Genomic DNA, 15,205 nt, shown 5'->3' with positions numbered 1-15,205 from the left:
AGGACGCTCCGGGGACAGGGCTCACGCCCTCACCTCCCAACACCTCTGCAAGCTGCGGAGGGTGGGAGACCAACAACACAACCCCAAAAAAGGGGCAATAAAGCTGCTCCCGGTGCCCCGGGGCTGACGTGCCAGGCTCCGTGTCTCCTCCGTGCTGACAGCCCCTCCGCCACCACACCCCCCAGAGCCCACAAGCGACATGGCCGGCCGCCCACAGCAAAGATGGCGGCGCCCGCCCGGCCCGCCGTGAAGCCGCGCCGCCCTCACCCAAAATGGAGGCGGGGCAGAGCGCCCCGCAGAGGCCGGCGGTGGCGGCGGCCGCCATTTTGAGCGGAGGCGGAGAGTGGCGGCGGCGGCGGCGGCGGGGGCAGGTGGGGCCGCGACCGGGGGCTGCCGGGGGGCAGGGGGCTGCCGGGGGGACGGGGGGGGGCCGCTGCTGCTGCCGCCCCGTCCCGCTAAACGGCGGTTCCGGGGCGGGTGGCGGCTGGGCGGCACGGTGGGTGGCAGGAGGGTGGCACGGTGGGTGCCCGGTGGGGCTGTGGCAGCGCTCCGAGTCACCTTCTGTCACCGGACCCCCCCCCCAGTGTCACTGTTCGGGGGCTGTGTCACAGCCCGGCTGCTGCCACCAGCCTCGTCCCAGCCGCGCACTCAGGGCGAGACGTGCCTCCGGGGCTCGTCCCTGCAGCCCGGTGCCAGCAGAAGCACCGAACGGCCCGTTTTCTCCACCAAAATAGTCATGAATTCGGGCCACTCGGCCTTTTTTGGGTGGCTTCGGTGCCCAGAGGTGGGTGCTGAGCAGTCTGCGGGCGACGGGTGCTGAACAGCAAACCCAAACTGCAAACCCACCTCTCCAAAATCATAGACTCCTGGAGTGGCTCGGGTTGGAAGGGATCTCAAAGCCCACCCAGTTCCAACCCCCGCCGTGGGCAGCGATGCCACCCACCAGATAAGGTTGGCCAAGGCCCCATCCATCGTGGTCTTGAGCACCTCCAGGGATGGCGCATCCACAGTCTCTCTGGGCAACCTGTGCCAGTGCCTCACCACCCTCTGAGTGAAGAATTTCCTCCTAATCTCTAATCTAAATCTTCCCTCTTTTAGTTTAAAGCCATTCCCCCTTGTCCTGTCAATATCTGATTGAGCAAAGAGTACCTCCCCATTGTTTTTATCCTCACGGCCTGCCGTGGTTCATGAGGTTCACCTGCCAGGTTCGTTGAGGTGCTGCAGAGGTTTGCTTGGGCTTTGGTGTTGGCAGCGTGTGTGTTATTGACTTGGACGATGCACTAGGAACTTCTTGTGTCAAGGCGACAAAGCGTGCTGTGCTGCAGGGGCTCACCGGAGTTCAGGAGTTAACTCGGTGAAGCCGCGTACAACAGGCTGTGCTCGAGGAGCTGTGCCTCCCTGTCCCAATGTGGTAGGGGGGCTGTGTGCATGGTGCAGGAGGTGCTCGTGTCTGCCACGACGCTCTGGAGAGGAGGCACCGCTTGGGAGAAACTGCAGGAAATGTTTTAGGAGTGTGGTCTGTAAGGGACAGCCAAAGGGATGGGATTCCTCTTAGAGAAGAGAAGGGGGAGCTTTGTAAAAGCCTGCGTGTATCTCTCAGGTCTGTCTTCATACAAGAGGTTCAGCCCTTCTGACGTGCCTTGCAGCAGAGCAGTAAGGGAGCCGTAGCAGAGGTGCTGCGGAAGAAACCTCTTAACACCCTGTGCAGTCACACAGGGGCAGGTTTTGTGGGGAGCTGCGCAAACCTCCTCTGGGGCAGAGGGGAAGGGTGTCAGACTGAGCGGCCCAACACCTCTCCCGGCCTGAACCACTCAGGGATGCTTGATCCTCACTGCAGGAGGGTAGGCGTATGGGCTAGCTGTCCTCCAGCCCTTGGGATTTAAGAAATACTTCAGTAATTGCTTCGTAATGTTCTAAAGCCTGGCTTTGGCTGGCAGCCTTGCCTGGCACCCTTCATATAACTTGATCTTCTAAACAAATCCCCAAATGTCGTAACTAAGCGAATGAAGCAAGGCTGGCCGTCCTCCTGCCTTGCTCTGCAGAGCTGGCGATTGGCTTAGCCGAGCTGCAAAATAAAGCTGGGAAGGGGATGAGAACCCCGACCCATCTCGGCTCCTGAAAACCGCCTAAGGCCTGGAGACTCCCACGTAACCCGCAGTGGCTCTGTTGTTTGTCCCAGGAGGTGCGTAGCTGCTTGTGGCTGGGCGCTGCATGGCCAGTTCGTCCTGCTTTGCCTTCTCCAGGCTGGGCGAGATGGGGATGACGGTGCCAGGGCGGCTGGATGTGCCCGTCCCAACTGATGTGCCTCCCAATGCCCCCGCGTTGGGTGACGGGTGCAATGAGCATACCTCCTCGCTGTGCTCTGCCACGGCTGACGTGGTGGCCTGAACAAGACATGAACACCATCGAGAGCTGAGCTTCTTGCAGGCACCACGGCGGTAGCCCCTTGCCTTGGCCAAGCTCCAGCCTGGGCGATTCCACTCGGGCGCTTTGAGCGCTCCCTGCCACTCCTGCCAGGCGCGAGGCTCTGCTCTTCTGCCCGCGAGCTCTCAGAGACTTGTTGGGAGCTGTTAAACAGCTGCTACTTTCACTCTCTAGCTGTTTTCTTGCTGGACGTAGCATTTTTTTTCTGGAGAGCCCAACTGTGGGACTGTGAAAGAGGCTCTGTTAGCGCCAACCAACTGATTTGCCAGTAAAGGTTGGCTTTATTTTTCCCGTCAGTGCCTCTGTGCTCTGCTGTCTGGTAAGGGCTTGTGTAAGACACAGTACAACTCATATCTGCTGTAGAATGTAACAATTAGCAGCATAACTATCATGATGCTTCATAAGGATACGGCTATAATTAGGTCAAGCTGTCTTGTTTGTTAAACTCCCCTTCAGCTCCCAAACTTGGCACTGGGAATGAACTTTGGGCCTTTTTTAGGCTTGCTGTCAGTCTGTCCTGGCAAAGGGCGCTGGGAAGCAGCGCTCTCGCTCTGCTCCTCGCTGCAGGAGCCCGCGGGCAGAGGCACGCTGCCCTCCTCTCCCTCCCACAGGGGCTGCTGAGCTGCCATGGGCAACACCACCAGCGAGCGAGTGTCTGGGGAGCGCCATGGCTCCAAGTCTCACCGCTCCGACGGCTCCAGCACGCCCCACGCTGCCAAGGAGCACCCGCACAAGATCATGGTGGGCAGCACCGACGACCCCAGCGTGTTCAGCTCCCACGACTCCAAGGTAGGGGATGGCTGCTGCCTTCACAGTCCTTCTGTCTGGGGTCCTGGCTGGAGCTTCAGCTTGTCCCAGAGCCCTGTGCTGGGCTCAGTCTGTGTGGAGAGGGATTTTAGCAAGCGGGCAGTAGCAGCTGATGTGAGAGCTGCCCTGCGTTTAATTCAAGCGCTGTGTGGCTAAACACAGGTAGGGCCACGGGGTCCTGGGAGACCCCTTTTGTAGAAGGAACCACAGGCTGAGCTGCAGCACAACAGAAACATCCCCTGCACGTTGAGCCGCTTGCATAGGCTGGTGTTGCTCTTGTCTGGGATGTGCAGGTGGGCTGGTAGAGCCGGGGGGAAGTGAGCGTGGCCCCCGTTGTCTCCGTGACTCAGCCAGGCTCTGGTGTTCTTTGTCAGATTCCTGGGGACAAGGAGTTTGTGTCGTGGCAGCCGGATCTGGAGGAGTCGGTGAAACCATCCCAACAGGCTCGCCCCACTGTCATCCGCTGGGCTGATGGGGGCAAAGAGGTCTTCATCTCCGGATCTTTCAACAACTGGAGCACCAAGATCCCGCTCATCAAGAGGTAGCCAGCCCCTCGGGTCACCCTGTGCTCTCCTCTGCTCCACTGCAGGCAGCAGGTTCTCCTCTCGGTGCCGGGTGCTGTTCCTCTTGCTCACCTGGCTTTTTTCGGTTCAGAATGCCTGAGCTAGAGGTCACAAACACACGGTCAGCTTCTCCCCGGGGTGGTGCTGCTGTGGTGGTAGGAAGTTGTGAAACAGCGGGACAGGACAGGACGGGCAGCTTTGTTTTCCCAGCTGGATGCCGGGAACTGCAATGCTGCAGTCCTGGCCCCAGAGCCCTGCCCAGGTACGCTGCAGTTCCCTGGGAGCTCTCCGCAGGCTGTGGCCTTACCTCATGCCTAGTTGTGCTGTTGCCAGCAGGGGCTGTTTAGTCATCCCTCACATGTCTCCCTGCCATAGTGATTTTCTTGTTGCTCTGCAATACATCTGTGTTTTTCCTGGAAACACTGTGTAGGACTCTAGGCATAACCCCAGCAGATATGTGGCATGGGTTTATCTCAACTGCAGACTCCACAGGCAGAGCTGTTGTGCTTCCTGCTCTCATCCTGCAGCGCCAGCACAAGTTTAGATGTGTTGTCCACACATCCTTGCACACAGCATCTGACACAACGGCTTCCCTGGGCATGCAGGGCAGGTCTGCAAGCTGGGCTCCTAGGGGTTTGAGTCGTGCTGGGGCTCTGAGCGTGCTCTTTCCTGGGACCCCATGGAAGGGCAGCATCCAGAGCATCACCGGGGTAATGGTGTGGCACGTCTCTTCTCTCTGCACAGCCACAACGACTTTGTTGCTATCCTGGACCTCCCGGAAGGAGAGCACCAGTACAAATTCTTTGTGGACGGCCAGTGGGTCCATGACCCATCGGAGGTAACTCTCAAAGCTTTATCCCTGCAGATCTTGCCCTGGTCAGGGGATTAGAAATGATTTGACCGCAGCAGAGGGAGAGCAGGAAGATCAGAGGGTATCTGCCAAAATAAAAGGAGAACTCCATCCCACAAATCCTGTCAGAGGCTGGTTGCTCTGGGCTTAGACAGGCTGTATGGGGACTAGCTGTATGGGGGAGCACGGGGGAGGTATTGGGTGGCAGTAAGACACCAGAAAGCTTTAAAGGCCCATTCAGAGTCAGCTACATGGGAAGACAAGCCACAGGTCAGCATTCACTTGCAGGTTCTCCTGCAAACTGAATCACGCAGGATCAGCACGGGAAGGAGAGGACACTTACCCATCGGCATGTAGCAGGACGGAGATTGAAAACAGGAGGTGATGCTGGAGCCTGGGAGTAAAGGGAGATCCTCCCAGGATAATCAGCAGAGATCTGCAAGCGCAGAGCAGAGCTAGACTCTTGCCACCTGTGCTCTGAGATAATGACATAGCAAAGGCAATGTGGGCTGGGAGAATCTGTGTGCGCTTCAGCTGAGGGTAACGTAGGAAGACTCTTAACTCTGTTCTCTCCAGCCTGTGGTCACCAGCCAGATGGGGACGATTAACAACCTGATTCACGTCAAGAAGTCTGACTTTGAGGTGTTCGATGCTTTGAAGGTGGATTCCCTGGAGAGCTCAGAAACCTCAGGTCGGGGTGAGTTTTTTGTGGCATTGCAGCTTTGCATGCGCTATTCTCCACCTCCTGCTCTGAGACTCACTGCTCGGGGGGTGAACGGACCCCCTGAGCAGAGGTGTAGGCCTGGAGAGATTCAGGTTTGGCAGCGTGTCCTGCCTGTGTCCTCAGCAGCCCCCAGCCAAGGCCTCGTCTCCATGAGGGGCTGTGCTGGTGTAACTTGTTCTGTGCTAGCACTGTCCCAGAGCAGGGTCGGTGCCTGTCTGCGGCTGAGGCTGCCATTTCAGACTGGTGAACGCCAGGAACATCACCCCTCTCTGTCTGCTCAACTGTGAGTAAGTCATCTGATCTGGGGTGGCAGCTAGGTGAGAGCAGGAGCCGGGTTATTTTCAGAAGCTGCTCCTGGTTTTCACGCCAAGGCGATTTGTACTATTGCTGGCACATCGGAAACCTTCCTCCGCTCGTGTTACAGCGGCAGGTTAGGTTACCGCGCAGGCGCTGGCAGTGCTGGCAGGTAGCTCAGTCATGTTTTGGTCCAGGGCGCTCTGAGAGCAGTCTGCTCTCCCTGGAATAAACCGTCTCAGGTACAACCTCAGCTCTAGGCCCTTGCCCAGCATGAAGAGAAGCCGGCAAGCAGCAGCAGCTCCGAGGAGGTGGAACCCTTCCGGGTGCTGGCTGTCCCCAAATGATCAGGTTGTATGTGGCTGGGAGATGCGGCCCTTCCCGCTTCCAGCGCCATCAAGCTCCTGTGGTCCCTCACACAGGCTGAACGGCTCCTAAACCTGGAATTCCCATTCTGGGACCTCCCCGTCAGGCAGTTGTGCAGCACCAGCGAGCGTGCAGGTGGCTGCTTGCTGTGCCCCCGTGCCTGCTGCAAAGGGTGCTGCTCGGCCCAGGGGGAGAGACCCAGCAGGGCTGAGAGTCGTGTAGGGGTCTCGGAGTGGATACCGCAGGCTGCCTGTGTTGTGTCAGTGCATGCGCCAGCTTATAGCCATGCTTGGAAATGCCCAGGGCTTGCCTGGCTGCTTATTGTGCTGTGAGAAGTCTGATCTGTTGCTGTAGGATACACGGCTAAGGGGAGACCGCCTGTCCCCTAGCTGCTGTGGCTTCTAGCCGTGAGACGTGACGACCCTGCACTGCTGCCCCACTGCATGCTAACCCCAGTCTGCCCAGGACCAATTGCAGGCTGGGCTCATGGAAGACAGTAATGCCTGAAAGACCCTCTTGGGCGCTGCCCTGGGCTTGCCGGTCTTGCTTTAGCCGTCTCATGTCTCTTCCCTTTAGACTTATCAAGTTCACCACCCGGACCGTACGGCCAAGAGATGTACGTATACCGGCCCGAGGAGCGCTTCAAATCCCCACCCATCCTCCCGCCTCACCTCCTCCAGGTCATCCTCAACAAGGACACCAACATCTCGGTGGGTACCGGCACACTGCCCGCATACAGAGAGCCATGTGGGGACGGAAGGGGAGTCTTGTCTGCAAGGAGCCTGGTCTCCCCTTTGCTGGCACCTGGCCCTTGCTCTTTGCTGGGAAAAACATCCATTTTCCTATTAACCACTCTGGTTCGGCCCCTTGCTCTGCCTGGTGCTCAGCTGGGCTGTGTTCATGTTCAGAACAGCCACCCAGCAGCTCAGGTTGCCCGAGGTGGCAGCTCCTTGCTTGGTGGCAGCATCCTTCCCCGTGCTGGCTGGGGCTTGGGGGGTCAGGGCTCTGCTGTTCCCTCCTGACACTTCTCTTGTCCTAGTGTGACCCAGCACTGCTGCCCGAACCCAACCACGTCATGCTCAACCACCTCTACGCGCTCTCCATCAAGGTAAGGGCAGAACCCTGGTGTTCACTGGGTGAGGAAAGGAGAGCAGCTGCGGCTCCCAGGAGCCTGCAGGGCACAGGACCTGGGTGGAGGTGGTGGCAGGGGGCTGGAGGACCCACACAAGGAGCTCTCGGCTGCCTGGTGAAACGTAGCACACGCAGGGGTGTAGGTTGTGGCCTCCTTACAGCCCAAAAATTCCCTGTAGCTGCCTCCCCACAGCGCGGTGGGGCTGGGATCTGCACCAGATCCTTCCCTTGCTCTGCCCTGGCTCCCTGTCACAGGGGGTGGATGCGTCTTGCTGGCTGTGGGGCTCGGGACAGCAGGGACCCGCTGGGGGGCTCCCTGAGCCCATGGAGCAGCGGGGGCCTCTCACTCACAGCTCTTTTGGGATGCCCTACTGCTGGGGCGGCGCGGCTGGGCTGCGTCGAGCCCCCCGCCTGCTCCAGCTGACGCTGTGCCTCTCGCAGGACGGCGTGATGGTGCTCAGTGCCACGCACCGCTACAAGAAGAAGTACGTCACCACGCTGCTCTACAAGCCCATCTGAGCTGGGGCCTCACCCGCCCCCCACGCAGGACACGAAATGCCACTTTGTCTGCACACGCTGGGCCACGGGACTTGTGTGGGGACTGGCCACTGGCTCCAGCCTCAAACCCGGCAGGGACACAGGCCCCGGTGATGAGCCCGAGCCTGCTGGGGCCTGTGACACTGTCCCATCCTACTGGTGTGGTTTGATTTAACCCTTGGTTTCCACCCACCTCCAGCTCCCCTTGGCTTCTGTGAGTCTGGGGCTGCTTTGCTGCTCACCAGAACAGCCTTCCCTCGCTCCCGACACGGAAAGGGCTTCACCTTACTTATCTCCTCCAGCCTGCGAGGGCCCCGAGGCCATCCTGGCACCGTCGTCAGCCCAGGCCAGCAGCAGCGTGTCCTCCTGCTGCCCTGGCGATGACTCCAAGGCCACGCTGGTCCCTGGGGGCTCCGGGAGGCCCGTCCTGCCATCCGTCCCTGTCCCCCAGCCCTGAGTGTGGGGCTGCCCCCTCCTCGTGCTCCCCAGCTTCGAGCTCGCAGCTCCGGCCACAGCCCTCCGCCGGGTTCAGTGCTGAGCCAGCAGGAGGGAGGGAACAGGCAGACGCAGCCACGCTTACCTGCTGCCAGGACAGCGCCGCGAAGGACTGAACACCTGAACACCCGCCCCGGCCCCGCCGGCACAGCGAGCGGGACACCTGCGCACACCCACGCTCAAGGGGGGCCTGGGGAGAGCGGAGCACGGCAGGTGCCCCAGGCCCCCAGCTGCACCGTCTGCTGCCGAAGCAGTGCCACGTGACAGGGTTTTCTCTATTTATTACAGTATTTATTGTTCTCAGTGCCGCTGGCCTGGTGTTGGAGGGGGGATCTGGAGCGGCGAAGCCTCGCGTGCCACCCCGCCGCAGCATCGCTCGCAGGTGCTGGGCTGCTGGCCGTGGGGTGAGCCGGCGTGAGGGGAGGGAAGGGAACACCCTGCAGGGCACAGAGCTGCCCTGAGTGCTCGGGGAGGGGGGTCAGAGCTGTCCCCCTGGGCACGGGCACTGCCTATGGCCCCTGAGGCCTGGGTGGCATGGGGAGGAGGGCACAGCTGCAGGGACAGGCGTGCCAGAAACACCAGGACCCAAAGGAAAGCTTTATTGGGGATTCTGAAGCCACCGAACAGAACACGTCACTTCTTACATCTTCCTCCCGCGCCAGGGCCCCAACACGCCCGGGGAGCCCCTGGAACGCGGCTCCGATATCTGTACCTGTACCTATCTATCTATATATACATACATCCACGAGCAGGGGCAGGTGTGCAGCAAGGTTACAGGTGGGACCGAGTCCCAGGGCCAGAGGTGCTCAGCTCGGAGGGCCGTGACACCCCACGCTGAGCACCACGGGTGGGAGGGGGCACACGCTGAAAGCATGGGGCAGGCAAAGCCCAAGCCAGCAGCTGCTGCAGCGATGCCAAGCGAAGGCAAATAGAGGGAACGCAACACCCAGCGCTGTCCCAAACCCACTGTCCAGTGCCTGGCTTTGGGGCAGCGCTGGGCGCCTCCGAGCCCTGTCTGCTCCAGCCTTCGGAGGCGGCGCGGCTCGGTGGCCGATGGGCCGTTGCGTGGCCAGGGACATCGCTCCCGCCCTGCCTGGGGCTCACACGACAGGCAGGGCTTGCTGGGCCTTCACCTGGCGAGAGAGCACACGTGGCGGTGAGTGCTCAGCTGGCCGGCAGGGCAGCGGCTGGGCCAACGCTTTGCAGGGGGCTGTTGTGCCCCAGGGACAGGGACGCAGAGGGTGGGGACAGCCAACAGTCCCGAATCCACGCGGCGTCCCATCTGCGCCCATCCCCAGGGCAAGGGCACCCAGCTTTATCCTGGCTGCCAGGGCAGACTTACCTCCAGGTTCGTCCTGGCCTTGCGCAGCACGCTGTGAGTCCTGGTCACTGCGAGGGAGAAGGGGACGGGGTCAGTGAGGTCCCTGCGCCACAGAGCGACCCCGTAACACAGGAACCAGGCCAACTTGGTTGTGCCACCTACGCTGGCTCACGATGAACTGCTCCATGCTGTCCTTGAGCCGGGCCATGCTGCGGAGTTGCTCAGCCGTGCTCTGCAGGGCATCCTCCTTCTCAGAGAGCTGGGCACGCAGCGCTGCGATCTCACCCTGTAAAGCCTGCTCCTGGGACGAGACGAGTGCCGTGAGTGGCACGCATCCAGCCCGATCGCCCCACCAGCACCCAGCACGGTGCTTACCTTGCCCTGATGCTGGGCAGGGCTGACGGGCAGCACGGTGCTCCAGAAGGTGGTGAGGAGAGAGGCACACTCCTCCAGGACGCGGTGCAGGGTGCTGGCGCTGCCCCAGAGGTGTCCTGCGCCCGTGCACCCCGGGACCTGTGGGAGAAGGGTGCAGGAGTGGGTGCTGCTGGGGCACCTACATCCTGCTGCACCCAGGGAGCTGCTGTCCCCAGCCCAACACAGCAGTGCTGGCAACGGCCCCCGGGCTGGACCCCCTCCAGTATGCTTCAAGCACACTCGTGCCTGCTACAGGGACCCCATGCTGCAGAGATCCGGCCCTAAATCCCCCACATTGCCACCTTGCCTCGCTGCTGCCAGCCTGATTTATCCGTGGCGGAGATGGAGCCTCCCTCCTTGCTCCAGGCCTGCAGAGCAGGATCCGTCCCCCAGCCCCATCGTCCTGCCCACGCTTTACCTCCTTTCCCGGGAGCAGGTGGTTGGGCAGCCCGAGCACCGGGCGCGTCACACACGTCAGCTCACGGGCCAGTGCCTTTCCCTCCAGGATGCGCTGCTCCAGGGACCGGTAGGTGTCCAGGCGGCCGACGACGTGAGCCCCCGGCGGTCCCTCGCTCCTCCTCACCGCTGGGTCTGCCCCAAGCGTCTCTGAGGAAAGCAGGGCTGGGTGAGGACCCCTGCTTGCTGCCCCTGCGGCCCTCCTGGGGGCTTGGCTCTGCCCTGGGCTCGCCATCCATCCTCAGCAAGGGTGCAATGAGTTTCTCGGTCTCGGCAGCACTGAGGCACTCGTGCTGCGGTACCTACCCTCCACCTGCCGGGGCACCGATGTCTTAGAGGGTGTTGGGGAGAAGGCTGCTGAGCTGGTGCCAACATCCCGCACCGGAGGGGACGGGAAGCAGCCTGGAACAAGAAGCGACTGAGACCCTGCGGATGGCCGTGGCTCTGTGCCTGGGGCTGCTGGGGGCCTTCCCTCCCTCCCTGCTGCCAGCGGGGCCACCATGTCCCTTCCGCTGCCGTGACGGGGCTGGGACAGGCACCCCAAGCCCAGGAGCTGTGTGGAGGGGCTGGTGATAGGGTCTGGGTGAGCTGGGCACGGGACTTGTACCTGCACGGGGCTCGGCAGCGGGGCCGGGGAGGCTCTCATAAACATGCAGCTCTGTGCGCAGGGCCTGCAGGAGCAGGCGGTGCTCATCACACTGCTGCTGCAGGAGCGTCACCGTGTGCTGCAGCCTGCAGAAAGGTGACACGTGGGTCTGGAGCCAGCCGCACCACCCAGCCCCGCCGGCCCCAAACCTTACCTGTTGTTGTCATCCTGCAGAGAGAGCCGCTCGTCCCGGAGCTGCCGGATGCTCTCCTGGTGCTTGGTGAGCTCCTCCGCCAGCCTGCACTGCTCCCCGCGCCTCTGGCCCAGCTCTGCTTCAGCCTCCCGCACCCGGGAGCAGGCAGCCAAGAGTGCCTCCTGCACCCGTGCCAGCTCTGGGGACGCAGAGCACGGAGATGTCACCGCCACCTCACTCAGCAAGCGGGGTGAGCCCACCGGGACTCGGACCCCGAGGGGCCTGGCCCGGCCCTACCTCGGGAGAGATGGTCGCACTGCAGCCGCAGGGTCTGGTTGTCCTCGCGCAGTGCCCGGTTCTCCCCGCTCAGCTGCAGCCCCGGCTCCGGCCCCTGGGTGTACACATCGCCGGGCAAACCTGCAAAGGGGGAGGGGTGCTGAGCCCCTCTCCCCGGCACCACGCCATGCAGGGGCTGAGTGCCCTTCCCCGTGCAATGGGGTGTGCAAAGCCTGCCACCCCCCAGCTGGCCCCGGTGCAGCCCCGTACCGCTGGCCTTGCCGGTAGAGGCCAGGCGGCGCTCGAGCTGCTCCCGGAGCCGGTCGTTGGTGCAGATGGACTCCTCCAGGCGCTGGCGCAGGCTGCGGATCTCCACCAAGTGCTCCTCCAGCAGGTCCGCCCCTGACACGGCCAGGGAGATGTCTCAGGGCAGGGATGGCCGTGCCTCCTGCCCCATGCCATCCCCACAGCCTTCCTGGGGCTGCGTCTCCTCCCTCTTCCCCCACAGCCACCCAGGATGCCCCCAAGGACCGTACCTGTTAGCTTCTGGCTGGACGGGAACCCCGATGGCAGCGCCCCGTTAAGAGGCCGGCCGGGAGCAGGCACGTCCCAGAGGATGCGGGTCTCTCTGGCCCCGGGGGCCTTGGCCAGGCTCTGCAGGGCGTCGTGCTGGCAGAGCGATGCTGCGGGTTTGCCGCCCTCTCCAAAGGGTCCCAGCGAGGCTGTGGGCTTTGCTGTTGCCACGGGCAGTGTCACACCTGCGCACACGGGGCAAAAGGGTGAGGAGGAGGAGAGCAACGAGCAGGGAGGAAGAACAGGGGTAACAAACCCTCTTGCCACACCCTTCTCGCTATGCCTATCCACGCAGCCTGCTGTCCCCGTCCCTAGCCGCACCGCCTGTCTCCTGCCTTGCTCAAACCCGTTCACCCTGAAGAGCAGAGGTTCTCCTGGCATGCGCTGATTACATGACGCGAGTTGTGGGGTCTCAGCCCCACTCCTACACAACAACTAACCACACCAGCCCTCACCTGTGGTGCCCAAGCACCCACACCAATTGCTAGCGCTGCCTCAGGCTGTGCCCATCCCACCCACCCCACCCCTCGTGCAGGAGAGCCACGTTCCCATCGTCCCCCAGCCAGAGCGTTGGGATCTGGCCTCGAAGCCGAAGCAGTGGCCCCAGGGAGCAGGAGAAGGGCCAGGGCAGGGCAGGCAGGGCAGAGGGGGCCGGGGGGGCCATGCAGCACAGCGCAGCACGCAGGGCAGGCAGCACCAACCCTGTGCCGGAGGCGCACGCTCACTTTCTCCCAGCTGCCTCCGGAGCACCTGCAGTTCCTGCTGCGCCTCGGCCAGGGAGCAGGCGGGGGTCCCACAGCAGCCCAGCAGCACGGGGGCTGCGGGCGGGGGGAGCCCCGTGGGCAGGAATGGGGACAGCCCGGGGGTCAGCGCAGGCAGGGGGGCACTAACGGGTTTGGACAAAGAGTCAAAGCGAAGGCCTAGAGACAGGAGAGAGACGGAGAGAGATGTTAACACAGCTCTGGCTCAGTTTGGGGGGTCCTGTCCTCCCTGAGGTGCTGAGCCACACAGGTGCCCACCACAGCAGGGATCTGGGTGCTGCGTGTCCCTAGCCCGTGGTCGTGGCACCCCGTGGTACCTGTGAGTCGGGCGGGCTCCTCGTGGCACTGGCTGCACTCGCTGGCTGCGTCCCCGTCGGAGCAGGGCTCCAGCGCATCGGACACGAAGGAGGCGCTGGTGGCAGAGCGGGATGACTCTGAGGGAGGGCGGCTGCTGCCCGGGGACTCGCAGCGCTCCTGCAGCTTTGCCTCCAGGCTCTCGATCACCTTCTCCTTCTCCTGGAGCTCCCGGCTGAGCCTGCGGGGATGAGCCATCACTGGGGCTGCTGTGGTTGCTCCAGCACGACACCCCAACTTCCCCCCCATGCTGCGTGGCAGCCCAGGATGCCAAACCCAGAGAGGGAGCAGAGGCAGCCCCAGGACACCCACCTGGAGCACCCTGGAACCCCACCCCGAGAGCAGTGACAGACCAGCCCAGGGTGCCCATGCAGAGCAGATCCCCCCAGATCTCCCTGGCAGCAGGTACCTCAGCGCCAGGAGTTCGTGGCTGGTTTTATCCTCCCCATCCTGTCGATCTCCTGAAAACAACAAGCCAGGTACGAACCGGTCAGTGTCCCCATACCTGAGGCTGCCTGTACCCCTAACAGAGCCCTCACGGGACAGCCCAGCTTGGAGCAGGTAGCCCACACAGCACAGGGTGTCCAAATGGTCCCAGCTCTTCGCAGCTCCCATCAAAGCATCCCTTCCCATTCCTCCACACCCCGTTACACCCCAGTGTCCCCCCAAAGGCACTTACTGGTGCCCAGCTTGTCACTGAGCCTCTCGGCCAGCTGCCTGCCCTGGGTCAGCTGCTCCCGGAAGCCCTGGCCCAGGTAGTAGTCGATGTCGGTCCCACGGAGGAGCTCCTCAAAGGACCGCAGGGCATCGCGCAGGTGCTGGGCCAGGCTGCGGCTCACCCCGCGGCCCTCCCGCAGCGTCTGCCGCAGGTGGGAGAGCTCCCGGGCCTGCGCTTGGATCAGCGAGTTGTATTTCCTGGGGGGATCAGAAAACAGGGGGGTCATGGGGCTGCCTGACCCCCCTAGGTAAGCCTGGCATGGACAGGATGCCATGGGGGTGTCCCTGAGAGCCTGGTTTGGGTAGAGCACGCAACAAGAAGCCACCACCTGGGACAACCCCTGAAAACCCCCGGAAACACCTACAGCCCCCCATCCGGCCCCAATGCCCCCCACCATACCCTGGCCACGTAGCAGATTGCAGCTCCTTGGGAAAAACCCCTTGGGGCTTGGTCGCAGGTAGCTGTGCCTCGAGGAGCGCGACGCGGTGCACCAGCTGCTCCAGGTCATGGCGTGCCCACGGGCTGGGCGGGCAGAGGGTGCCACGGCCGTCCGACTGCCAGCCCTCGTCCTCATCGGTCAGGCTGTGGGACGGCGAGGCCAAGGCGGCGGGGCCCGGTGGGGGCCGCTCGGTGCCCGAGGTGTAGCCGCTGGTGACGGAGACGGAGCGGGCACGGCGCTGCAGGCTCTGGATCACCTTGTTGGCATTGAGAAGTTGCGCCTTGAGGTCCTTGATGTGCTGGCACAGGGCTCCCACATCTGGAGGGGACGTGGCTTTCAGGGCAGCCTTGCCCGCCCTGGGCACCCCCAGGCGGCACGGGGACCCCAGCTCCTCGCCCAGGCTGGGCTCGCTGAACACGTCCGGCTCCTCGCACTCTGCAGGGGGGACAGGGCACGGCGTCACTTTTCCACGCAGCGTGGGCAAGGCGTGGGGTCCCCAGAGGCCCTGACTCTCCTTACCGGGACTGGTGGTCTCATCCCGGTCCACTTCGGTCTCGCTTCGCCCACACGTCTCGTAGCCCAGGTCCTGGAAGTCCACTTGCACTTGCTTGCTGAGCTGCTGGGCGTGGGGTTCACCTGCCGGGCATCCCGTCAGCTCAGGGTCCCCCCTCCAGGCTGGATGCACGCACGAGGCACGCCAGGCTCGGCACAGACCCCCACCCCGCCCGCCCCACAACTCACGGAGCAGGACGTGGTACTTCTCCAGCTGCTCAGCCTGCGCCCGCACCGTGGCCTCCGAGGCGGCCAGCTTGTCCTGCAGCTCCTGGCACTGCTTCTGCCCCTGCGCCACCTGAGAGCGCAGCTCCGCACCCAGCCCTGACCAGCCCCTGCCTGGGGCCATGCCCTCCTCCTGCCGGAAGGGA

General features: G+C 63.0%; 2 protein-coding genes across 3 annotated transcripts in view; one reads left to right on the top strand and one right to left on the bottom strand.

Annotated features, from left to right (window-relative positions):
* Positions 1-281: 281 nt before the first annotated feature.
* PRKAB2 (protein kinase AMP-activated non-catalytic subunit beta 2) lies at positions 282-8,498 on the top strand. Of its 2 annotated transcripts, none has more exons than XM_035537339.2 (8): positions 282-371; positions 3,036-3,213; positions 3,606-3,772; positions 4,539-4,632; positions 5,221-5,335; positions 6,605-6,738; positions 7,068-7,136; positions 7,601-8,498. In XM_035537339.2, exons 2-8 carry the CDS (start codon positions 3,052-3,054, stop codon positions 7,676-7,678), a joined length of 819 nt encoding a protein of 272 aa, XP_035393232.1. In that variant the 5' UTR covers positions 282-371; positions 3,036-3,051; the 3' UTR covers positions 7,679-8,498. The 2 variants fall into 2 exon arrangements, with proteins under 2 accessions (XP_035393232.1, XP_035393231.1); XM_035537338.2 differs by having other exon boundaries at positions 5,221-5,341.
* A 275-nt stretch (positions 8,499-8,773) lies between these two features.
* Positions 8,774-15,205, bottom strand: part of PDE4DIP (phosphodiesterase 4D interacting protein) — a 32,218-nt gene continuing 25,786 nt past the window's right edge. Inside the window, exons 21-38 of the mRNA XM_035537334.2 lie at positions 15,024-15,192; positions 14,802-14,918; positions 14,243-14,717; positions 13,805-14,040; positions 13,535-13,586; positions 13,089-13,306; positions 12,736-12,930; positions 11,974-12,195; positions 11,708-11,839; positions 11,459-11,578; positions 11,183-11,360; positions 10,990-11,114; positions 10,689-10,784; positions 10,345-10,532; positions 9,888-10,025; positions 9,675-9,813; positions 9,534-9,580; positions 8,774-9,324 (exon numbers count right to left, since the gene is read on the bottom strand). Of these exons, the coding sequence (XP_035393227.1) occupies positions 9,292-9,324; positions 9,534-9,580; positions 9,675-9,813; positions 9,888-10,025; positions 10,345-10,532; positions 10,689-10,784; positions 10,990-11,114; positions 11,183-11,360; positions 11,459-11,578; positions 11,708-11,839; positions 11,974-12,195; positions 12,736-12,930; positions 13,089-13,306; positions 13,535-13,586; positions 13,805-14,040; positions 14,243-14,717; positions 14,802-14,918; positions 15,024-15,192 (2,880 nt within the window). The 3' untranslated portion in view covers positions 8,774-9,291. The remainder of the gene's footprint in view (positions 9,325-9,533; positions 9,581-9,674; positions 9,814-9,887; positions 10,026-10,344; positions 10,533-10,688; positions 10,785-10,989; positions 11,115-11,182; positions 11,361-11,458; positions 11,579-11,707; positions 11,840-11,973; positions 12,196-12,735; positions 12,931-13,088; positions 13,307-13,534; positions 13,587-13,804; positions 14,041-14,242; positions 14,718-14,801; positions 14,919-15,023; positions 15,193-15,205) is intronic.

The sequence above is a fragment of the Cygnus atratus genome, chromosome 8, assembly GCF_013377495.2.
Source record: "Cygnus atratus isolate AKBS03 ecotype Queensland, Australia chromosome 8, CAtr_DNAZoo_HiC_assembly, whole genome shotgun sequence".
Lineage (NCBI taxonomy): Eukaryota > Metazoa > Chordata > Aves > Anseriformes > Anatidae > Cygnus > Cygnus atratus.
This window is presented reverse-complemented; position numbering and strand designations above follow the sequence as displayed.

Coding starts and splice junctions, on each gene's coding strand:
- PRKAB2 (XM_035537338.2), top strand. CDS start 3,052: ATGGGCAACACCACCAGCGAGCGAGTGTCTGGGGAGCGCCATGGCTCC. Junction 6,739..7,067: donor ACAAGGACACCAACATCTCG/GTGGGTACCGGC, acceptor CTCTTGTCCTAG/TGTGACCCAGCACTGCTGCC. Junction 7,137..7,600: donor TCTACGCGCTCTCCATCAAG/GTAAGGGCAGAA, acceptor TGCCTCTCGCAG/GACGGCGTGATGGTGCTCAG.